The sequence below is a fragment of the Uranotaenia lowii genome, chromosome 3, assembly GCF_029784155.1.
Source record: "Uranotaenia lowii strain MFRU-FL chromosome 3, ASM2978415v1, whole genome shotgun sequence".
Taxonomy (NCBI): domain Eukaryota; kingdom Metazoa; phylum Arthropoda; class Insecta; order Diptera; family Culicidae; genus Uranotaenia; species Uranotaenia lowii.
In genome coordinates this window covers 116,740,190-116,765,889 of record NC_073693.1, presented here as the reverse complement: position 1 = coordinate 116,765,889, position 25,700 = coordinate 116,740,190, and the positions used below count along the sequence as shown (strand labels likewise).

The window sequence follows — 25,700 nt, the reverse complement described above, 5'->3', positions numbered from 1 at the left end:
TTTTCTCTTTTATTTTATAAAAAAAATCAAAGTTTTATATTAAAACGAAATTGTATGAATTTTGGAAACTTTAAAGCTGAAATAAATAAATGAAGTTGAAACGCATAAACAAAAAGCTGGAAATTCAATAACCATAGGAAAACATAGTTTTTTTTTATAAACATCGAGTTCAAATTCATGAATGTGTAAACGATGTTAAACATACTAACGGAATCAGGTGACTAGACTCCCGTGACGGTAATGTGACTCGCTATCGTCACTTCACGCGTGGCACGGAATAAGAGCCTTATTTTTAAACTTGTCGAAATCCAAAAAGGCATTCATAAAATAATCTATAGCATAGCTGCATTCGAAACTAATGGAAGTTTAGAAAATTATCATAACTATTTTAGTCAGCGATAAATTGAACGGGGTTTATTATGTCATAAAGATATTTAATTTTGTATTGAAATTTGTATATCGTGAAATGTTTTTACTCTCAGTAATCTTCAACAATAAATTGGACAAAACTTGACAAATGCATGAAATACATATTAAATATTTATTATGTTGCATCATGTTTGTACATTAAAGACGATAATTTCATAACTTACATAGTTAACTTCGAACGATACGAAAGTATCAAGCAAGACATAAAATCGTTGGCACTGATCCAACTGTTGAAACATCAACAAAAAGTAAACAAACTCTTTTTTTACCAGCAAAGGCAGAAGCAATAAAAACACCTCAGAAGAAAATTGCTCCACTCTAGATGGAAAATACTTATTTTTCCGTCATTTTGATTGAAAGGTAAGGTGCAGGTGTGACAGCAGGTCTGTTATTTCAAATAATTTAGATTGAATTTACCGTACAGTTTCTTCGACATTGGGTACTGCATTCGGATGCATCGGAAGAGTTTTTGTGCGCAATCGTCTTTCGCAGCAATTTGTAAAGCTCAAGTGCCAGGACCCGGAACGGATTTGGAGGACAATTTGACGATAAGGAATCAATAGATCTTTGCGGACCGACCGGTTAAGAAGCATTTTTGGGAAATGGATGTCATAGAATAGTTTGGGTAAGTTTTTATTGATTCTTTTTAATATTTAAATAATAGGCATTCCGAGGATAATATCGCCTAATTCACAATTTGTCATTGTGATAGCAGTGACGAGTTTCTTATCTCTCACGTTTGTCATTGTCGATTTATCCGTACATCAATACTTGTTGCCCGCATCGTTGACTAGGGTGGACTAGGCCAATTAAGGCGACGTAATTTGTATTTATTTTCATTTTAATGTTTTTTAGAATCATAAACGCAGTTTACACAAACCTGCTTGCAAAAGTTTTAACAAAAGCAAATGGTTTATCGGAAGAATATAATGAAGTTTTTAATTCACATATTTTAAACGCCTGAGCTTATACAGCTCAAATTTCACAAGATAACTTTTTTTTCTTTATTTCTAACTTTATTTGTAACAACTTGCCAGTTCAAAGACGCGTGTGTTTATCGGATTCTGTTCTTTGTGCGATAGGTCGAGTTTTTCAATACATATAAATTCATGTATTTATTTTTGTTTGAAATTTGAATTCTTCTGTGAAAGCTCTAACTAAAAGAAAAAAATTCCTCTACTATTCTCAACGAAAACATCCGAAGCAGTACCATCGGTAAACAAATTTAGTTTGTATTCCAATTAATTTATTGATCATGTCACGGGAGTTTCAATGTTACATACGAATGTCCTCAAATCGTTTATGAAAACAGAAAACTGGAGACGAAATTCAAATAACATGTAGTAATGTAACACTGATCAATACATTAACAATCGTTCAGTTTAATCTTTTTAGTTGAATCATACCTTTTTTTTAAATCTTTATTATAGAGATTTTCAGCTTTCACCTGGTTCATCTCTTCATCATCATTATAACTATTATCAGCCTCAGCTTATCAGTCATTACCATTCTGTTTGGCGTTTTATTTAGCATATATGCAGGCGTTTAGAACATATGTATAACACAATTTAAAAGCGGGTTACCTGTATTCAGTTTTATACGGATATATTTTAAACGCCTAAATATATGCTTAGAAATCAATGCCATATCGAAAGGTATCAACACCAACAACAGGCATCGCAAGAAAAAAATAAAATAAAATGTTTTCCCTAATTAAAACTTGTGGGTCTTCTACACTAAGGCAGAAGATGTGTTTTCAGAAAAATTGACGTTCAACTTGGAGAACATTCCAATTTAGTATGGCCAGTGTGATAAATATTCCCAGTATAAATTTTAAATTTAGTTCGAATTTGAAATTGTAATAGCGCTATGTAACGGGTTGAAGATACTATTTCTTGAGCATTTATTTTGTGATTTTTCAGAAACGTCTAACTTTGTTTTGTATGGCCAATAGATTCTCAGGTCACGATAGACTGATATTGAAAGGTTGGGCATTCGGATATTGCCATGGTTGAGAAATGCCAGGTTGTCGTCCGGAGACATGGATTATGATGAATTGAGGAACTACAGCAATCTGACGTTATAACGAGGAACTGAAGGTACGTATTAAATTTTTACGTTATGTTACGACTCGTTTGACTCACTCACAGCTATACAAATTTGTGGTAGTTCGTGAAGTGAATTTTAACGCCTTTATTTATGCAATCCATGCAGTTAGTGCACATTGAAAATTTTGGAAGGTACACTTGAGTGCACTCTAACAACAAAATTATAGAAAAATTTAGCTATCACGCCTTGAGAGTTTTATTAGCTATAATAGTGCTTGACATAGCATAAATGAAAGCTGAATTTTCGTAGATGGTTAACGAGCGAAGTGAGGCCAACTTTTGCTAAAACTAAGACCTTCACTGCACCTCATTTTTCAAAAGATTTGAGAGCATAACAATATCTAATTTTGCTGTCAATGTAAAATATGTGATACCTTATATTAGCATCATTGTGCTGTCCGAGCTCTCGGAAATGAGGTGTAGTTAGGGTCTCAGTTTGAGCAAAATTTGGTATCACTTTGCTAACCAACTATGAAAATTTGTGCTCTCATTTTTGCTGTGTACCACCTTATGTCAAGCAAAATGAGAGCACATTTGGCTCTCAGGGCGTGATAGCATAATTTGCTATAATTTTGCCATAAAAGTCTGCTCGGGTAGGCAATTCTGGCAGCTAATTTTTTGGCTAATAAAAAGTGCTTCAACATTCCGAACAATGAATCCATACTTTCTGCTTCGAGGTATGAAGAGTGAAATAAATAACGACGATAGGGAACCAGCACATCATTCTCAGTACAAATTATAACCACCGTTCTCTATCTTTCGGCCAGCACGAGCCAAGCTTTAACATATTTGCCATACAAGCGGTAATGCACTTCGATTCTGCACTCAACTGAATAAAAGCGAAGCCTGCAATTGCACAACTTAGTACCCGGAACACGGAATAAAGCTAACGAAAGACTGACTGGCTAGAGCATTCGCTAAATGTGTGTTCCCATTCTTCACACGAACGCACTCACACAAACACAAAAGCGCACAAAAATACACACACTCACAAACGGACCAGAGGCATACACACAACATACAATATTTGCTGGGGACCATTCGATTTACCAAATATCAAAGAGTGCAAACGTCCGATAGGATGCGCTCGTCGGCATCGCTAAAGTTATTTCCGCATTGATACTGATGTTCATTGTTTCGAATCGACCGAACGTCCTATCGGATGCCGAGCCATCATCAGCCACGCTACGGAACAGAGGCACCGAGTTGACCGGGTGGCGGACGCTATCTTCTGCTGGGTCCAGGCTGGGAAGGGCAGCGTTACAGGAACGTCCATCACTGGGGTCCGATTGGAATGGAATACAAAACAAAATATTCCTTCTGATTCTAGCAGTTACCATTGGCGATAAAAATAGATTACAAACTATCAGGTTGACCGATAAGCATTATGCATACTTCTATAAAAAAAATTAACCAAGAACAAATATAGAAAGAAGCCAAATCGAATACAAATAAGAAGTTTATTATACTAGTAATATGACTATTCTTTTTTAACAAAATTGTATTTATTGAAAGATCACAAAAAAATCATTTAAATGCTATCAACAGACAGCTTATTAAAAACAGAGCAAGGAACTGGAACTAGTTTTAACCTTCCTATGCGGTTAGGGTCTATATGACCCAAACATTACTTTCTCGAAGCGATATCTCAGGAACGGTTAAAGCTGGATACATAAAATTTTCCGAATTTTCTTTAACACTAGAAAGACCGGCAAGTTGAATATACCTATTCGGACCGTGACCAGTCAAAATGACTGGTAAAGGGGAAATTCTTTATATCACAATATTTTTAACTTTTTTCTTTTGACATTAATTTGTTATTAATTCGATAACATTTTTGTTATAAAATGGAAATATTTTTTCACCATGGGTGCACGGAATCACCTCACTTTGGCATAGTTGACGAATGCGTGTATGTGATAACATGAATATTTCAATTAATTATCAAAAAATTAAAACACATTATCAATCTAATTATAAAATCATGTTAGATGGCTATGATTATTGACCATGGGTGCACGGTTTCACTTCAATTTTGCTTTAGTAGATATTTTCTAGCATCCATCACTCTGAAATTTTTCAACACGTTTCCAATAAATTATACCTGATATTGTAGGTTTTGAAGCATATTTTATCTATAAGTAGAGCAATTTACCATGGGTGCACGGATTTACCGCCATTTATCCAAAATCCGTTTTTTTGCATGCTAAAGGTAATGAATAAAGATTTTTATAGATTCAAAAGAAAACTGTGTTATAGACATGGGTTTTCACTATGGGTGCACGGATACACCGCGTTTTAATCAAATATTGGACTTTTTGGAAATTTTGAAAAACATTTTTATAAATCTTAACTAAACCAAAGTCGAAACCATGTCTTTCATGTTGAGATATAAACATTTAAATCATGATTTTTATTTTAAGTTCCGTTTTTTCATTCCAGGAAAAGAAATAATTCAAAACTATCTTGAAATAATAAATTTATTTTTTTATTACTAAAAAAAGGTTTTTGCAATCGTATATTTATCTGATAAGATCTGATCAACATCCAAGAAATTGGAAAACGGTTACCATGGACCGAGTGAATTTTGAGAATTATATGCATCAAGTTATGTCGTGTGACGGAAAACAGTGAAAATAAAAATAATGAATCAACATTGTCAAATGAACACGTTGAAAAGTTTTTCGACTGACCAATATTGCATTTTAAATACCTATCATATCTATTTAACTAAAAAATATTTTGTGTTCTGAAGCAAGTTGTAAACAATTTATTTCTATATAATTTACAACGGCGAATTTACAGCCTTTCTGTGCACCCATGTTGAAATATCTTAGCACCGTTGTGGTGAATCAAATAGGCTTGCGCGAGTCTGGTCTAGGTATGCCAGGCGTACTGGGTTCGATTCCCGGTATCGGCAAGAAAACTCTTGAGTTCAAACCCCATAAGTTGCCGACAGGTGAGATGTGTTTCCTCTTATAATAAAAATGTTCAATCAGTTGCCAACTGGCCAGGTATATACACGGGTGCCGGAATACCTGTATGTGAACTTGCCTTTTAAATTTTTCGAACCTAATAATCTAAGAATGCATGTGAATACATACTTGGGCAGAAACTGTGGTGAATCCGTGCACCCATGGTGGATAACCAACATATAAACAATATTCCGTGCACTCATATTGAAATATCATTGAAATTATTCAGTTTAATAGCTGTTGTCTTCAAATTTGAATAAATGAGCACACAATTCATAATTATTTTACTCATTCTGGTTTAGTATAAAACATATTTATCACCTAAAACTACTCGGTTACTCGAATGTACATGTATTAAATCTAACATAACTTTTACAAATCTTGATGAAATTTCGCCAAATTTTGACAGAAAGTTCAATTAAAGTTGGGCAACAAAACAGACCAACAAAATTGGGAGTCGAGTGCTTAAAGCGCCACACAGCGGCCAATCTGAGAACTTTTTCTACAAATTTTCATGACTTTGCATCCAAAATCAATAATTTCATAACGAATAACACACTTCTGCCCAGCCTAAATCAATTAGGGCTCATTGTCTTGAATGTAGATTGCAAATGAAACCAAAAGCAAGCGAAAAAAATTTAACTTGTTTGAGTTATAGGGTTGTGAATTTTACCAGTCATTTTGACTGGTCACGGTCCGAGTGTCCATGGCGAAATTTATCTCGCTTATCAAAAGAGCTAGTGAAATAAAAAATACACAGTTTTGTAGAGATTCAAAATTCATAAAAAGTCATATTTTTTGCGAATTTTTAAAGCGAAGTATTCAAAAAATATTCAACAAACAAAGTGTCCAACCAGTCATTTTGACTGGTGCGGTCTTTCTAGTGTTAAATGAGGAGCTGTAACATTTCTCATTTTCTGAATTTTGAATAGGGTTGCCAGAGTCACCCAGCAATAAAAAGGACAATAAGCCGGCTAGGGTCATATAGACCCGGATTATTGTTTTGATTATTAAATAAAAACTACTGTACCGATTTTCATAAACCATAATATTTTGCAATCATCCAACTGTCTGTTATTAGGTGCTTTTTGAAAAGTTGAGTATTAATGTTTGTTGTCTGCAGAAATTGATCTTAAATCTAAAATATCCTGAAAATGGGTATTTTGCATAAAAAGAGCTCATTTCGATGAAGTCGTATTGAAAATCTTTTCATTAATATGGACTAAAATAGATCGAGAGATCATATTGAAATAATAAAAGTGCTTAATTTAACAGATCACAGATGGATGTTTGAAAAGTTCATGAAAAAATACTTTCAATGATTTTAAAGCTATAAATGCTGACCCGTTGTGCCTGGCATAACCTTCCAAAAATAAATTAAACGCTTTGAAAAGAGAGCTGCAACTGGAGTTTTGAATTTCAGAAAAAAAAAAGATTGAAAATTTTTTCCTCCAATTGATCTTTAATTTGTGTTCCAAGTTCAGAAACTTTTGCTATGTTTTAATAAGCTTTATAGAGTTTATAAAAATGTTTGTTTTAATGATATGGACTTCCAGCGATTTCCTTTTCCATTACAAGATGTGCTCACGAACTACTATAAAACCAGTTTTAGTATCTAAAACTAAATGATGTAACATTTTGCTTTATTTGTCTCAGACATATTGTCCGTTAACTTTTCAAATTTTGCCATATATAATATGAATAAAGACTCTCTTCCTTCTTTCCGACTCCAGTTATCTCAAGTAATTTGTACGCAAACAACCTCTCTTCCTTTTGTTTCATAAGTTCTCGATTTATGCCTACTTGTAGACATGGCACATTACAACTGGAAGTGATGATAAACAGTACTTGTCATAGTTTAAAATCTGACTACTTTTTATACTGTCAATAACTATATTTTTGTTTGTTTATGCAAAAAGTGCAAATTGAATTCACATGGATATGCTGTTATCCAATGAACCAAGGAAAAGAATGGTTTTTAAGGCGAAAAAAATATTTTCAAATTTTGTTTTTCGACTGAATTACAGTAATTTTTTTTGTGTGCTGAGGGTCCTTTTTAAAACTGTTCAAGATTGAAACTTACTCACCAAATCTGTTCATTACCAATCGATTGAAACGCAGATTTAAAAAAAATGAACGGTTCGTATAAAAATCAGTTTATGCTTTGACGGAGACATAAATAATTTCTGAAAATTCATTTTTTCATTTCTCAAATATCCCCATAGAAAAAGTTTTTAAAAATATAAAAAAAGGTCTATAACATTTTTCGCTTAGTCCAATACTCATTTCTTCAAATAAGTTATTTTTAAGTTGATAATCCACACTTCGATTTTGATTAAAGATTTTTACAGTGTTGCCAAAACAAATTATAATTTGTGCAATGAAAATTCTCACCTTTTTTAAAAAATCAGTTTCAAGGCGTTTGAGGGTCGCCTAAGAGTGGTCCAATTAAAATGAAATTTTGCACAATTTGATATATTGATAAAAAAATAAATTTTAGGGGGTGGGAGCATTGAAATCCCAAGCAACTAATAGTTTCAATAATATTCCTCGGACCCAAAACCGCATGAGAATCGAGCTACTTACCTCCTGCTCTATACACTGCCGGCCAAAAGTTTGGGATCATCCACTCAAAAAGATGATAATTTTGATCGGCCATATCTCAGCCATCTTATTACATATTGGGATTCTTTTGATATCATGCAAGAGATTGTGAGCAAAACCTTCTTCGAATGTTTTTGACAAAATGTTAATATTGAGTTTATATGACTTAAATTTAGCTCAAAGTTGGGAAATTTTTTCAGAAATCGAACTTTACATTTAAACCCGATCATCTCAGGGTAGGGTGGATAAAATTTCAAAATTCGAGTTGCATTCGAATCCTATTTTCATATTTATTAAAAAACATTTGTTTGATTTTGTGCGAAAAATTTGCAATACACTTAAAACATATCAAATGGCTACTTAAATCATCGATCCAAAGTTAGGGATCACCCCATAGTATGGTGTAACGGCCAAAAGATTGGGATCAGTCTTCTAAAACATTAAATTTTATTCCACGCGTATCTCTGTTATCAAACAACTAATTGTTTATCTGGTAAGCTGATTTGGAAGCTTATGAGTTGAACTTGCTTTCTGGATATTTAGTTGAAATATTTTTATAGACTTATTTCTTTAGAACTTTAGCTAAAGTTTCATCATTTTCTGATGATTTTCACCAAATAGTCCGACCGTTAACAAAAATGGAAATTTTTTTTGACCATAACTTAGTTGTCTTACAAGATGTTGCTGATCAGATTGGCTTATTTGCAAGCTAGCAAATTGCACTTTATCTGGAAGGCTTAGTCCAAATAATATATTACAAATGATTATCATCAGAACATTAACCAAAATTAGAATATTATTTTTTAAATGAGAATGGAGTTGTGATAATATAAATGATATGATTTTAATATTTTTACTTTCGATAACTTTTTCATAAGCTTTCAAAAAAGCCAACCCGATAGGCAGTACCTTGTAAGACATCTGAGTTATGGTCAAAACAAATTTGCATATTTTTTTTAACGGTTGGACTATTTGGTGAAAATCATCAGAAAATGATGAAACTTTAGCTTAAGTTCTAAAGAAGTATCTCTTCAAAAATATTTCAACTAATTATGCATAAAACAAGTTCATTAGCTTCCAAATCAGGTTACCAAATAAACAATAATTTGTTTGATAAATAGCAGAGATACGCGTGAATTAAAAATGTATGTTTTAGAAGACTGATCCCAAACTTTTGGCCGTTACATCATACTACGGGGAGATCCCTAACTTTTGGACGATGACTTAAGTAGCTATTTTATATATTTTAAGTACATTGCAAAATTTTCGCACAAAATAAAACAAATTTATATTTATAAGTATGAAAAAAGGATTCGAATGCAACGCGAGATGATCGGGTTTAAATGTAAAGTTCGATTTTTGACAAATTTCCCAACTTTAAGTTAAATTTAAGTAATATAAACTCAATACTAACATTTTGTCGAATACCTACAAAGAAGGTTTTGCTAACGATCTCCTGTATGAGATCAAAAGAATTCCAATATTTAATAAGACGGCTGAGATATGGCCGATTAAAATTTCCATGTTTTTGAGTGGATGATCCCAAACTTTTTCCCGGAAATGTATATACATTAGACCGCTGCAAAAAATGACTTTTTACTTCCATGTGTTTTTCGATGTTTTTTGGATCACCTGAGTAAGTGCAATGTCTTTGATTTTTGGTTTTGACTGATCTTAAGCCTCGTTTTTGGTAACATGACAAGCAGCTTAGCATTTCATAAACAAAACTAATGATATCCATTTCAAAATAAAATAAAAAATCTGAATCCATTGAAAATATGGCAGTATTTGCTTGCTAAAGCTTATAACAATTCCATGCAGTGTTTTTGCAAAGGTTATATAAATAACCAAACGATTCTACTTGATGTGATGATTTTCTTCAAAACGACTTTCCGGTTATTAATTTCTAATTTATTCTCACATTCAAGTTGTTAAAAAAAAGTTCTTTCGGAACTACATAAATGTGTACTTCACATTGTCGTTTCGCAAGTAACGATGTGTTTGAAGTTCGAAACAATTAAAATCTACTACAAAGTTCCTATATGGAACTTACTTAAACCTTTGAAGTTTACAAAAGAGTACATTAGAGATTTTTAACGAACTGTTGAGCTGTACAAATAGATTTGTTATCTTTGATAACTACTTCTTATTTTAAAAATGAGAAATACGTAACAAATAGATTGTTTTCCATCATACCAACTTTTAAGTTCCAAAAATGTAGAAACAGAAACCAAAACAGTACTTTAAGGCTTCTTTAAGTATTGGCTAAACTTGACAAAGAATGAAGTTACATGGACACTGAAATAGCATTTTGAACAGCAAAACAGTTCCACAGAACTTTTGTATAGCTCTATGTAAACTGATGAGTTCGTTCCTTAAGTGATAATCGGTTGCTTGGGATGTTGGCGCATTTTTTGTAATGATCCCACAGGCCCATTTGGATTCTTCCTCCACCCCATACGCATCTTTAGAAGTGGGCGGGACAGTTTATCTTTAGGATAATAGATATTGTTTACTCTATTTTATCAATTCCTGAACGACTTATTCGTCTTACTCCCGCGTATGTCCCTCACCGTACAATTTCTATCTAATGCTTTTACGGATTAGTCCTTTTCCTAAATCATCTGTTTCACGTAATTTATTGCCAGGTTCTTAAAAGTGTTTAAGTTTGGACTATCTTTGATGCTTCGCGGTAGGTAGTTATACATTTTCAGTCCGTTATTAGAACAATCTGGCAATCTGAAATCATGTGCTCTTCTTGTATTGTATCCGTGTACATCAATTCAGTTCTGCATACCTTCTGAAAGATAAGCTGGAAGCAATCCTTTAATCATTTTGTAGATAAAAATCAAACTGTTTTACGCAATCCTTTGCTTAACTGACAACCATTGCAGCATATCAAGCATTAAAGCACTCGAAGTAGGGGAAAACTGTTCAAGACGCACCAGTTAAGCATAATCGCTATTTACAGCGATACCAATCATCTAAGAACCGAATTGAAAATTTAAGATGATTCAGGGATCAGATTCAAGTATTATCATAAAGAAAAAATATGATAAAAACTCGATTTTGATGATATTTTTGTAAAAAACTTAAACAGCCAAAAAACAAACCACGGGGTAGAACGCCAAAACAAGTGGACACAATGCATCATATGGGATTGTTTTGATATTCGGGTTTTCTCAAAAGCATTCAAAATTTGAACATAAACCACGTGGTCTTGTAGGCATTCTGCCCCAATTTTTATTTGGTTGATTTCAGTTAAAATTCGTGAGAAGTTAGTAAAATTCAACAAAATATTTATGGTCTTTCGAAAGTGCTTTCTAGTGGAAAAACGATAAGGTGTAGTTTCATCAAATTGATCAGGCTGGATTATCAGAAAACCTTATGTTATCCATGAAAAATAACAAGTTTTATGTTAATTCCACTAATCCTTCTGTTTATAAGAACCAAAGTAGTTTTAATGAACTTTTCATGTAATAAATAATGAAAAACCTTGTTTTCTACAATAAAAAATGAAGAAAAACATCATTAGAAGCCAAACGTTAGTGTATTTTTGAGAAAGATTGGCATGGACCATCTTACCCCGCTGGTACGTCTTGTACAGTTTTCCCCTATATCTGTTGCATCGTATAACTACTCGCATTATTTTGTTTTGTGTTCTTTGCAGCCGTTTTGTTTGTGTTTCTGATGCATGAAGCAATATCGTACCACAATAATCGAAGTGTGGCATAATAACAGATTTCACGTAAGTTATTTTTAACCAAAAAGTTATAAATCTATATATTCGACAAAATACACCATATTCAATGGCAACTTTCTTTATGATGTAGTCGATGTGAGCTGTGAAATTTAGTTTTTCGTCGACTTGTACTCCTAATTAACTCCTATTTAACCTGACGTACTTTTTCGACAACACAACCATCAATTAACAATTCTGGACAAACTCCAATCTGTCAATTTCCAATGATCATCCAGCTGGTTTTATCTAAATTAAGGCACAGTTTTCTATGCTTCAAAAACTCTGCAATGGTTTTCAAATCTGAATTTACTTCAGACATTACGAGCTCTAAGTCTTTACCACTCCAGTAGGAGACGGAATCATCTGCGAACAGTTGAAGGCTGCCATGGCGTAAGCAATTTTTCATGTCATTTATGTAGAGCATAAATAACAAGGGACCCAATACACTTCCTTGGGTTACCCCTAGACCAGTGGTTTTCAAAGTGGTCCCTACCGCTCCCTTGGGGGCGTTGAGAGCTTCCAAGGGGGCGGTGAGCTGAATTATAGAATTTGAGGGGCGTTGGAAGGACTCAGGGGAGCGGTGAGGTCGTGATTCACATTTTCACAAAACACTTAACAACGTAAATAGGAAATAACAACGAGTAAAATCTATGCAAAATTATAAAATGATACGTTACAGAACTAAAGATCAGTTTCACGACTAAAATTTCTTCACATCACAGAGCTGCAAGCAAATGTTAGTTCCAGTACCTCAATAATTCTTATCTTAAAATGTATCGAAAAGTTTTGTCTTAATTGTCACAGATTTTGTATACGCTCTACATGTTGATCTTGTTTTTTAAGAATATTTTGTGTTTCCAAAAAAAAGATTTTTTTTGAAAGCATTGCTTGATTATCAAAATCTTTAAAATGTACTGTCCAAGAAAATCTGCTAAACAACCTTTGAAAAAATCTGTGTAAAAAATGCGTCATCTGTGATTTAGTGATACGTTTTGAGGAAGAAAATAAAAAAGAATTATTTTAAGTTCTTGTTTGTTCATCTTTATTTCAATCAATTCAAAAATTCAACTGTACCATTTGCCATGGATAAACTTTGTATCTAGCCAGTTGTCCTTAACTATTTTTTTACGTTCATTCACCGGCTTGACAGTTACTAGTTTGTATTCAATAATGCAAATGGTGAATATAAAATTTTGTTAACCAAAATTTCTGGTATATTTATGATTTTATATTAAAAAAAACTAATCAATCAGTTTTACTAGTTGTCCAGAAAACTATACGCAGAATTAAGTGTTGGTTCGAAAAGGGTATACGTGCATTAAAGCTAATTTTGAGAAAACACGCGTTATCTTCGGTCATTTGCATTTTTCTTTTGAACGAAACAGAATGTAAATAAAATTGTAAAAATCTGAAAAAAATACGATATCGTTTGAAATATGAAGAATTATTAAATCAAAATCGACTATTTTTGAGCTTATGTATGAAACCCCGAACCTTTTGACTCTGGGGGTCTCATATAAATTTGAATGAATTTTGAGTTAAGTCTTGCAATAACATCAAGCCAAAAGCTAATGGTTTTACAATGATTCAAATCATCATTGTTTTAAAAAGATTATCCAAAAATTTGCCCAGGGGGGCGTTGAGCTCGAAAATATTGCAAAAGGGAGCGGTGAGTCAAAAAAGTTTGAAAACCACTGCCCTAGACTCTTTTCTATTTATTGAGAGTAAGATGAACCATATTTTGTTTGTTGCATTCTGCTTTTCACGTAATTCTTAAACGACTTTAAAACCGTACCATTTATACCATATTGCATCAGCACTTTTACAAGTTCTAATCGATCAACTGTCTCGAATGCTCTTTTGAAGACTAGAAACTCAGCCACTGTGTATTTACCGTTTTCAATATGAATTTTCCAATTACAAAGTAGAAGATTTACAGAAAAAGTAGAATGCTGCTTCCTAAATCCTGACTGCTCAGTAATCAAAATGTCTTCACGCTCAATAAAGCGTAAGAATTGCTTTTTAATTGCTAATTCTAGGACCTTTTCTTGGATTTCCAACATGTTGATAGGTCGATATGACGAAGCCTCACGTAAATTCTTCTGTTTTTCAATAGGAATCACTGTTGAACATTTCCAGGTATCAGGTACTATCCCTGTTCGAAGACTTGTGTTACGACATCTCTCAATGAAATTGCAAGTACAGGTAATGAATCTTTAAAATTGTTTAGAGAAACATTGTCGATACTCGCCGTGGGTTTCATAATGTTCACTATTTCATCAAACTCTTGACTGCTTATCGTTTCGAATGTGTGAAAGTTTCCACCATTGTGACTAATTTGATTCAAGCAGCTACTGTAGCTTACCGGAATACTGTCATGAATTTCCATAACGCTATCGATAAAGAAGTCATTTAACTTCTGGGCAATATCAGATTCATCTGTGATTTCAGCTCCGTCAAACAAGATCGAATCAACTTTGGCACTACTGTAACTTATTAAGCGTTTTATCGTTTTTCAGATAAGTTTTCCATTGAATTTGTTTCTCTCTAATTCCTCTTGAAAAGATTAATTTCTTGCTTATTTAATTTTACGAGAGTATTCATTTCTCACCACCGTGTATTTACGCCAACTTCTATCACATTTCGGGAAGTTACGAACATAAAGATGATATGTTTCATTTTGCGAAACGGTACGGTCGATAGTCTGATAGTGAACTACCAGCGATGCTATAGTGTCGTTCGCACTGCAAGTTTTTCCGCTTGTGGGGCGAACCACGCTTGGCCTACTATTGTGTGGTGGTAGATGCAACTCTATCTATATCTACCACTTCATAGTAGTAGGCCCGTGCGGAACAAAAATTTGATATGTGATGATAATGCTTATAAATAAATTGTTAAAAGTATTTATGTTTATTATCGGAACATACCTTTCCGCTCGGGGTGCGTTCTTATCATCTTCACCATCATCATCATCATCATCAGGGGCAACAGTACCGTCAGGATTATGACCGAAAACTGGACCACCGATTTTGGACATTGCGGCCATTGACGCCAACAGGCAATTGTTTTGCTGTTGCTGTTCCTGTTCCTGTTGCAGCTGTTGCTGCCGATGGTCATTTCCGGCAGCCTGAGAGTCCATAAACTTCACAAGACAATCGCCGGTGCCATGTTTCGGTGCCCGTAATCGATGCATTCGGCCATCGCCCTTCGACAGGCCGCCAGGAGCCGTTGTTCGATTGCTGTTGTTTTTGTTGACCACCGAGAAGGACTCACTCGAGTCAACGCCATCGTCGTCGTCCTCTTCCAAAGTTGCGGCGTCCAATCCACGTCGTCGGTGGGCGGCCGATTTTTTATCAATTATCAGCCAGTGGAACGATGCGTTAAAAAGCTCGTATCGCGATGCCTGCAAATGAATGGGCGTTCGTTGGTGAGTTTACTACTGTCGCGCAAAAAAAAATGTTTGGGCCTTCCAACCTTCCAGATTTGGACAGGCAGGTATGATGGATGGTGTCAGATTTCACTTGGGCCGTGATAGTTGACATTTATGAGAGGGCAGGTTGGAAAGATACCATAAATTACCTCAACCTATGAGCTAAATCATTCTGTTTCATGGCTGGTATATTAGAAAATACATATGATGATCCAATAATTTTGAAATTAAGAAATTAGAAAATGCATTGAAAAGTCTTAAAAAGCAGAGCTGAAAATTCCATTCAATGATAATACTTTTACACATACTTTTTAAAATTGGGAAACTGTCAAACGAAGATTTCATTCGAAAAAATAAAAAAGTTTAAGATTCAAACTATCAATTTTTTATGAAGTTGTTCTAGAATTGGATACCGTTAATGGGTTGGATGCACTTTTTGTAAAACACAGCACTTATATATATATTTTTTTTTATATAGTGTTCCTTCAAACGAGGCATCATGCAACAGCAGGGTAAGATGCAACAATTGTATACCACATTAGTTTTTGAATTATTTTTTAACTCATTTTCAATTAAATAAATCACACTTTTGAAAAGTCAACTTCATTTTTTTTTCATCTGTAGAACCGAACCTGTTAATCGGTTTTGTGCCAACTTATAAATTATATAAGGGAAATTTTCCGCGAACTACCTTGTTCAAGGTCGTAAATTTTTATCTGATTAGGGAAAAAGTTATTAGCTTTTGAACAGGAGTATGTCTTTTGGCATTGAAAAACAAAAAAAATCAGTTGACATCACTGCTAGTGCCTCGCGAAGTCTTGCATGAAAAGTAGTCATGCAATACCTCGCTAGGTACCCAGCAGGGAAGTCAATTAAATTTATTGTTTTTCAGTGCCAAAAGACATGCCTCTATCTAACACCTAATATTTTTTTTGTCTAATAAGATACGAAGTTACGATCTTCGACAAGAATGGTCAAGAATTCCCGGGAGTAAAATTATGATTCCCGGGAAACGGAGATCTACGAAATTTTCACATTCCCGGAAATTCCCGGTCGGGAATCCCGGGATAAACACTTTAGTCCAGTACCAACACAGGGGCAGTAGATTCAAAATTGGAAATTTTGATCATCCATATCTTTGTAAATCTATAAATAACGTTATTTTTTAGATGTCGACTGTAATTTTTCCGGCAAATCAGTCACATTTTTTAGAAACGAACGATATTTATTTTTACTCCAACGTTTCGGTGTCGTTTAACACCATCCTCAGGGATTCTACAAGTGTTATAATGTGTTTTACAAATTAAAAATAGTGTTTGTTGGTTTAATTATTGTTAATTGGTACTCAAAATGGTCGTTGTTTCTGTGCTTTATGTGAAAGCGTACTATCCGGATTTTGCGTTTGGGTTTAGTTTCACTGTGAATGGATTATACTATTAATTCAAATTTCCATCTAAACTAAAAAAGGCGTCTTACACATAATTTAAATTTGAGTTCTCACTATTTTAACAATCAACTTTCAGGTGATACTTGTATCGAATCTTCTTGCGTTGTTTTCGCTATTTTATCACTGTCGATATTTTTGACGGATTTTCGACATTTCTTTCTGTAGTTGTGTTCGTGTAATATGCTTAGAACAGAAGCAAAAATTGTGCTGAGATTTTTGCAATCTGTTCTGTGGTTTACGGTGTTGGGTGTATTAAAAATATGACACATTTCTAGGAAATTGAGTGTGTGTTTGTTGTATCTTGTGTCTAATACAGATGTGTTGTTTATATTAAATGTGTGTCCTGTTTCGATAATATGGTCAATGAGAGCCGTATTATCTTTCTCTCTGGTTTTCTCTGTTCCTATTGGTTTGTTTTTGTTTTTGTCTCTCTTTTCCTGTAATGTTTTGATATTGCTATAACGGCAACCTCATTTGAACTTGTAGATAACACCTTCATAATATTTACAAATGCTAGTTTATAAATTTTACCTTGCTTTTTAACGTTTTCTTTTAAAAACATTTAAAATTGAAAAAAGAACTATTATGGTGCATACATTTAGGGGCAAAAATTAAATTATTTGCTTAATAGTTTGAGCTACAAAATTCAAATGAAATTTTACCTTCACACATCCTTCTATTTCTATTTTCATTTTTTTTTTTTCAAAGTTTACCATTTGATAGGGTTCCTACCCATTTTTCCAATACGGGCTTTCTCTTGGAAAATGTCCTTATTTTTAAATATAAAAATTTATCATATCACATTTATCACAATTTATCACATAGCACTATAAATAACCGGCCTTCGACTAGACTGAACTGAACGCCATTGAAAAATTTAGAAACAACAGAAACTGTATCTCAAGTTATTCATATCCTAGATCGCAGAAGCAAATACGATTGACTAAAATGTATTAATGGAATTACAAACTATTGATTCTAGCTCATAAACATCAAATATTTTGTTCCTAGATGCAAATATTTGCACATAAAGTTCAAGTGTCCCGAAAAAATGCTGATAGCGTTCAGTTCGGTCTGATCGAATCCCGACCAAATACACATATACAAAGAAAAAAAGTTGTTCATTCACTTTCAACAACCCGTTTGCATCTAAATGCTTTAAGGTATCATCAGGAGAGCTGATTGTTTTCGAGCCTTAGAAAACATAGATATTTTAGGATTTAGTAATTGAATTTTTACTTATAGAAAAAAATTTCAAGCACAAAACAAATTTTGGCTATTTATACTCAATAAATAGGCCTTCATATGTAGAAAACAGTTTTCAAAAATTTAAACTTTTGACTGAGTTATTGATGATAATGTGCAAAAATGTATTGTTGGTTAAAATTACCCCGGTGATCAAAGTTACCCCGTTTTACAGCACACATTATTCCTCAATTTTTACCATCATGAGATTTTAGAATGGTAAATGAAAAACAAAATTCCCCTCGACCAGGAATCGAACTCGAGTCTCCTGATTATCTTTCTGACACCTTACCAATAGGCCAAATCGTCAAACGAAACTAATCAAGCTGTAGCTCTATAATTCAGTTGATTTCATCGAGTTGAATTCGCTGCTAGATTCTAAAGCAAAAAACGCTCATCGTGCCCCAATCAATGGTGCTTATACTGCCCCAGGGAAGGTTCTCATTATGCCCCTGCAGTTACTGATTTTCAGCTTTCGGCAAAAATATTTAAAATGCATTTTTAAACGTTTTATCGACTTTTTCAAGTTTTATCCAGTTAGGAAATAGACTATTTTAGGGTCTGAATACGAAACAATGATTTAACTCACATATTAGAGCTGCTTTATATGGTTAAATAGGCGTCCTTCTTAAGTTCGCCATTATGTTTTATCTTCCCTTTGGCAACTAATCCCATGTTTAATGCAGGCTAAACTGCTTCTCCAGAAAAACTTTCCAAACAACTATACAGAATCTCATTATTGATGAAGTCACAATTGACCTTCTGTCCACTGCATTGGTTCACCGAAATTAAATTGGCAAAGTATCTTCTTGTAATCATCGAACAATAAATTTTAATTCGGGAACTCATTGTTGCAAATCATCAGGGATTTGATTCATTTTAAGAGTGTTTTCAGGTGACAGAAGATTGGCGAGATTCAACCTTAAAGTTTGTCTGCCATCAGCAGAAGGGACTTCAACGACATCAATCCATGCTATTTTCCAACATTTATCTAGAGGGCCTTAGTGAAGTTGTGAAGATTCCTTCCATTTGAATAATTTTGCATCCTACCTGCTCCAGAACCACATCGGAATTTGCACATTCCAAAGCCAACAATACAAACTGCCGATGGCTAATCAATTCTCTCATCAGCCGGGCGTATTTAAAATCGGTTCGCAGTCGATAATCACCAGCCGGATCGTCACCGCCATCATCGATATTATCATAATCGTCAATGTTAATCGCTCTGAACGAAACACTGGCCGCGGACAGCCGTTTGGTAATGTCATAAAACATGGCCCCCAACAACGAGCCCGCCGGATCGTCGGATCCGATGCCATTTTCCGGGCTTAGCTCGGCACACGTGAAAATTATGCCAAATTTCAACCGTTTATAGCCGGTGATAAATTCCGCTATCAATTTTGAAACATTCTGCTCGTAATCGTTATCGGTCCCGACGGAAAAATCGACACTAATTACAAACAGCAACAGCGCGGTCCGGAAAGCGAACCCCGAAAGTCTACTCATTGCCCCCGAAAAAAAATCTCCGTTACTGAACAAGCACTTGCGAAGACCAGAATGTTCCGCGCGGCTCAAGTGCGGGCCATTTTTATGGCCGATTCAAAATACTCAATTATTTAGCCTCTTGTCGTGTGAGAGGTCTAATGAGCCATCAAATGGTACGTTTGACAGTGTCCTTTTCTAGATGGCTTCAAGCAACATTGAAATTTTTAAAAGCCTAGATTTAAAATTCGATGTTTTCGTTATTGCTTTATTTAGACTATGGGTAGCCAAACCATGGCCACATGTGCCTTGTGAAGCTCATTTTGGAAAAGCCATGTTCTGAGAATTGATTGGTTTCCTTGGTCAGCGTATATCATTTGAAAAAAATTATCTGAATATATTGTAACTAAATTTTAAATGAAGATCTTAAAAATATCTTTGAAATTATATAAGCCAAAGGGGTAAAGGTGTAAAAAAAATTAGTTTCAAGAACACACGCTTTTAAATTGTTGTGTTTGGCCATTTTCCATACATTTTTCGAGCATTCGCAATTTTCTTTCGAACTTGTAAGTATGCAAATACAATTTTTAAAATATAAAAAAAAACCAACATGGAGAATTGTTTGGCAATACTCATAATCGATCATTAATGCACTTATACTCCTTTGCATGGCCGTAGGAACGGGGGGGGTTTTGGGGGTTAAACCCCCCCCATGAGGGTCCAAAAAAGCAAGCGAGGTATTCTACTTTACACTTAAAATTTTAAATTCATTAACCAATTATGATCATAGATCTAAGTTATTCAAGAGTAACAATCTAGACTAAAAATTAATGAAAAAAACCTCAAAAACCCATCCCAAGTTTAAAACTCTGCTACAGTTTTTTCAATTTTTCTCACTTGTTCGTGGAATAAGGTAGCCAGAATTTTTTCAGCACGTATCAAGGCCGGACAAAGCCGAGCTGTTTTATGTAAAGACCTGGCAAAATCCGGCTATTTGATTTCAAAATTGTCGACCAAAATCGGGGAATATACGAGCAGTTCTGTTCAGAATCTTGGAATTACTCATCAAAAATCAAGAATAAAAACCTTTCAACCTTGCTTCAAAAATTTTGGACGCATAAATAAAAATAAATTTACAACACAATTGTTTTAAAAGTTTGATTTTAGAATGAGAATGAGAATCAACCCGGGCAAAATCTGGGCTATTCTAATGAAATCCGGGCAACTGGGTCGAACCGGACTTTTCCAAAATTTTATGTTAAATATCCAGGCCAACCCTGTAAAACCGGAAAATCTGCAACCTTATCATAGAAATTCAGGTTTGAATATTAAGTTTAAAATTAAACCCATTTTAGAAGTTCTGGTTCCATATTCCCGTAACCAAATTTGTATTTTAACATATTTTCGTATTTCGGATTTTGTATCAAGTTTAGGATTCTTAATTTTCAGTTCGAATGATCATAAGAAATTAGGAATGATAGGCTGCTTTGAAATCTTAGTTAGTAGTCATATCAAATTTGAATCATGTTTTTCGAAAATTATATGTATTTCCAAAAATTTTATAATAGTTTTCCGAATATGAAAAAAGAAGAAGTTTGTTTTATATTCAAATTTGAAGCTCTTAAACTTTATTTATACACACAATTTGAACATTTAGAGCTTCTAAGTGGTGATCCAAAATTGAAAACTAAGATTCAGATTCATCATTTGAAATTCACATATTAATTCTGATCAACAAAACAGATTTAAAAATAAGTAAATGAAATAATGAATAAAGATTAAAGATTAAGGCACAACAGAGTTCAAATAAAAGATTCATGAATGAGGGCTTGGCTCATAAAATTCTGATTTGGAAATAAGATTCGGAAATCGCATTTTTTGTACATTTCAGGAATTGAATTGAAATTCGGAAACAGATTCAGTAATCAATTTTTGAATTCAGATTGTAAATTCAGAAAAAGATTTGGCTTGTGAATAAATTTTTCATTCATGATAAAATTGCTGAGGAATTCAAGAGAACATGAACTTGAATTTTTTCTTGTCAATTCAATTTCCAGATTTGTTCAATCAGAATCAGTTTGTTCAAAGAATTCAGCTGAAAATTACAAATAAAAAGAAGAATTTTAGTTAATTTTTTAAGTTTTGTTTTATGCAAAATTTCATTTATTATATTTCAAAAAAATCATCCTCAGGATTATCATTATGGAATTGATTCTTTATGAACATATATTTGAAAGAAAAGAAAGAATCTGTTAAAGAAACATGTACCTGATCTTTACCTAAAAAATCTGCACGAAATTCTATAGTTTCTTGGTGTATTGTTTAACATTTTTAATATTGTAGATTTATTAAAGCCAAATTTCAAATTAATATCATGAATTTAGTTCAAGCTTGTATCAAGCAGATTTGATCCAAAAATGTTTTATCTCTTACTGTTTATTTCAACATTTTTATTTATTTTCATCAAAGGTTAGAATCGTGGAATTTGCTTAAAAGTTTGGAAGATTGGGCTTGTTTTAATTGAGTTTAGAATAAGCTTTTTTAAGAAATTGAAAGCTACCCTAAATAGAACTTATTTTATGCTCAAATCAAATAACTTTGGTCTACCAGACTCTTGAACAAATTCATAAATTTTAACCATCAATGAAGGCAAATTCTGTATTTTGTTTCTAAAGGTTTCATTATTAAAAAATAAGCTCACCCTTTAGGCTAAGGCTTTTCAATAGTTACGATTTAATACGAAAACTATTAAATCGTAACTTAACTTAACTTAAAAATATTATTGAACAAAAAAAAATCATAGGTAAAAATCAGTCACCAAAACCCCCCCCATGAGTCGGTTCTTCCTACGGCCCTGCTCCTTTGGCTGGTCTCATATAATTTTACAAAAAAGGCTACCGTCACTGTATAAAAAAAACAATTAAAGGGTGATACTGTCAAAATTTGGACAAGGGAAAACGCGTGTAAATCGGTGAAATCGTTTATTTAAAAAATCAAATTAAATTTCTTTTTCAAGTTTATTTAGTATAAAATTCAGGAAAAATATTCAGTTAGGCTTCCGCTTTTCCAAATCCGAATTGCCGGGCCTTACGCTAAACCCCTGCCATTAGATTTTGTACAGCCACCTTGTCCACCTTCTTCGCCGCAGAAAGCCAGTTTGCCTTGAACTGCTGCTCGTCCATAGCAGTTTTTTTTTGGTCTTCTTTAGGTTCCGCTTGACTATAGCCCAGTATTTCTCAATTGGGCGGAGCTCTGGCGTGTTGTGAGGGTTCTTGACCTTGGGAACCACCTGCACGTTGTTGGCGGTGTACCACTCCATGGCCATTTTACCGCGATGGTAAGATGCCAAATCCGGCCAAAACAGTACGGAACAACCGTGTTTCTTCAGGAAAGGCAGCAGACGTTTATTGAAATACTCTTTCACGTAAATTTCTTGGTTGACAGTACCGGAAGCTATGAAAATGCTGCTTTTCAAGCCACAGGTACAGATGGCTTGCCAAACCAGATATTTCTTCGTGAACTTTGACAGTTTCATGTGCTTGAAAATATCTGCTACCTTTCCCCTTCCTTTTGCCGTATAAAACTCCTGTCCCGGAAGCTGCTTGTAGTCGGCTTTGACGTAGGTTTCGTCGTCCACTACCACGCAGTCAAACTTCGCCAGCATCGTCGTGTACAGCCTCCGGGATCGGGCTTTGGGATAGTCCGGCTCGTTTTTTGGCTCGATGCACGGTTGCAGACGACACACCCAGCTTATTTGCGGCATCTCGGAGAGAGAGGTTAGGGTTTCGCTTGAAACTACCGGCAACTCTCTTTGTCGTCTCAGCGGCTTCCGGTTTTCGATTTCCCCCCGATCCAGACTTCTTGGCTGTCGACAAATGTTCCCCAAACACTTAAATTACATTTGTAATGGTTGATTTGGCAACTTTTAGCGATTTTTCCAGCTTTGCGTGCGAGTAGCTCGGATTTTCGCGATGCGCGAGCAAAATTTTGATGCGCTGCTTTTCTTCCTTGGACGGCATTTTGACAACTGAAGAGTGAATTCCAAAATCAAAATAGGAGGAACATTCTACACAAACACACCTTCAAAATGAGGGGTGATCAGGTTTTTTAAATGCAAAATTGAAAGAAATATGTACGTCAAGTTAATACGTCTTTGAATTAAATTTCAAATTTTAATGGAAGCTATGCTTTTGTACACCCATAGAAGAGGTTGCAAAAATCCTATGCCTATTTAGCAAATCTCTGTGCCGATAATGCCCTGAAATGTGCACTGTGCCGAAGACGGTATGTTTGAAAAACCGTAACTGGCATAAGGACTCGGCTCCCAACCAAAATGATGACCACTACATTCAAGCGAAACAAGAAAAACATTTTATGGGATTTCCTTCCTATTGGATAATTCATCCCAGAAACAAGAAAATAAAAATTAAAACCACAGCGCTGTGGTGGGAATCGAACTCAAATCACCAATTGAATCGTCTTGCCAGTCCGGCATCCTAACTAGTGTACTATTCGAGCTTCATTCAGGTCGAGGTATATTTGTCATAGGCTTTCTGTTACCGATCAATCACAAAAAAAAACGTACAGCGGCGGCTTCCCGGCGTTTGGCCTCCTTTCAATGCATTCCTTTGTCTTAAGATGGAAACGGGAAAGGGAACGGGAGTGAAGGAACGGGAAACCCATTGAATGAGAACTGTGCTTTGCTTACTGCCTGCTATTACATACACACGCTACATATACACAGCTGCTGAAGCCGGGCAGCTTGGCCGGTGTTGTTTGCCGGTGAATTGAAGGAATGTGTTTGTTGTTGCTTTTGCTACATACACACGCACAGCTTAGCCGTGTTTGCCGGTCGATTGAATTAGAAGGATGTTTTTGTTGTTGCTTTTTCTACATTCACACGCACAGTGCTCGGTTCGCTGGCTGCCTGGTGTTGGCCGGTATTTATTTCCATCCTTCTTCGGCTTGTGATGCGATGGGGAGGGACGCGAAAACGTTTTTATTTTGTTTCATTCAAACATACGCAATTCGGTTGCGCTGGGAGGTTAATGCCGGTGGGCGCAAATCGAATCAGTGCCGGTCGCGTTATCTTCTTGTACCAATGATGCTATGAAATTGACTACACGCCATTGGCACAGAGGCTGAATTTTGGGTGTAGGTTGAAGGAGCCTCGGGAAGCTTAGTTGGATACATGTACGACTTATAATGAAAAAGTCTACTTTTTGTTAGGTTTGATTCGAAATAAAAATAAATCTCGTTTACTGGATTTTATTTCATTTAGTAATTTGTGAGAATTGAATTTTGGATACCGGTCAAAAGAGTGAAATGGCACAATTTCCGGAGTATTTCCCTTTTATTCTGCCTAGCGCAGCAAAAAATGCTGAATAACTTAAACAGTATGAAAGTTTCATACTTACCAATTCCCAATAACTTTTTTGACCAACATCCTCGCTCTTCGAAGCAGTGGAATTAACATCCATTTTTCGACGAAATCATGTTAATTCAATGTTTCGACATATACCAAATTTGTTCTGACTAAAAATTTTTTGAAGGTGAGCTACGTTCCCATTTAGGATGAAATAATTCACAATATTTGAATATAACGACATTATATGTTCAATAACATTTATTCCAATTTATTCCAATCCAAAAGCAGGCTTAAAAAAATGGAATAAATCGAAAAGTTATTAAGAAGATCATAAAACCCGATTTAAATGAACAGACACATTAAGGTTTTGAGTGACGTTTAGATGAAAATTTCCAGAAAATATTATTAATGCATTGAACTATCGCAGCCTGAACATATTATTTCTTTTCGATCTATTCTGTTTTTGAAAATCTGCTTTTCAATTAAGTGTTATCGAACAGATAAAGTCGTTAAGCTTAAATTTTGAAATATATATCTAAAACTTGTTCCTCAAATTTTTAAGTAAAACCATCCAAATGCTTTAATTGGATTCTTTTTTTAAGCGTTTAACATTTAGTCGTACCTCTACACGCAACCTCCTCGTAAAATCCGTCGATCCGAAACAGGTTGTAGAATCCCAGAATGCAGGAAAGTATGGTAATGTCTTTGGTGGCTAACTTGGTTGATGTCTTAAGCAGGTAAGTACGGTTTCTTTTCAGGTTTCTCTCGCACAAATCAGCACAGCAACAGGTAAGTGTTCAAACACATATATTTCTTAAATTACTTCCGATTTACTATTTAATTTCTTATATTTAACTACTAATAACTTCC

General features: G+C 34.4%; 1 protein-coding gene across 1 annotated transcript in view; it reads right to left on the bottom strand.

Moving 5' to 3' along the window:
- Positions 1-19,511, bottom strand: part of LOC129757700 (uncharacterized) — a 125,238-nt gene extending 105,727 nt beyond the window's left edge. The window contains exons 1-3 of the mRNA XM_055754989.1: positions 19,031-19,511; positions 14,786-15,261; positions 3,588-3,815 (exon numbers count right to left, since the gene is read on the bottom strand). Coding sequence (XP_055610964.1) covers positions 3,588-3,815; positions 14,786-15,261; positions 19,031-19,486 — 1,160 coding nt within the window. The 5' untranslated portion in view covers positions 19,487-19,511. The remainder of the gene's footprint in view (positions 1-3,587; positions 3,816-14,785; positions 15,262-19,030) is intronic.
- Positions 19,512-25,700: the final 6,189 nt, after the last annotated feature.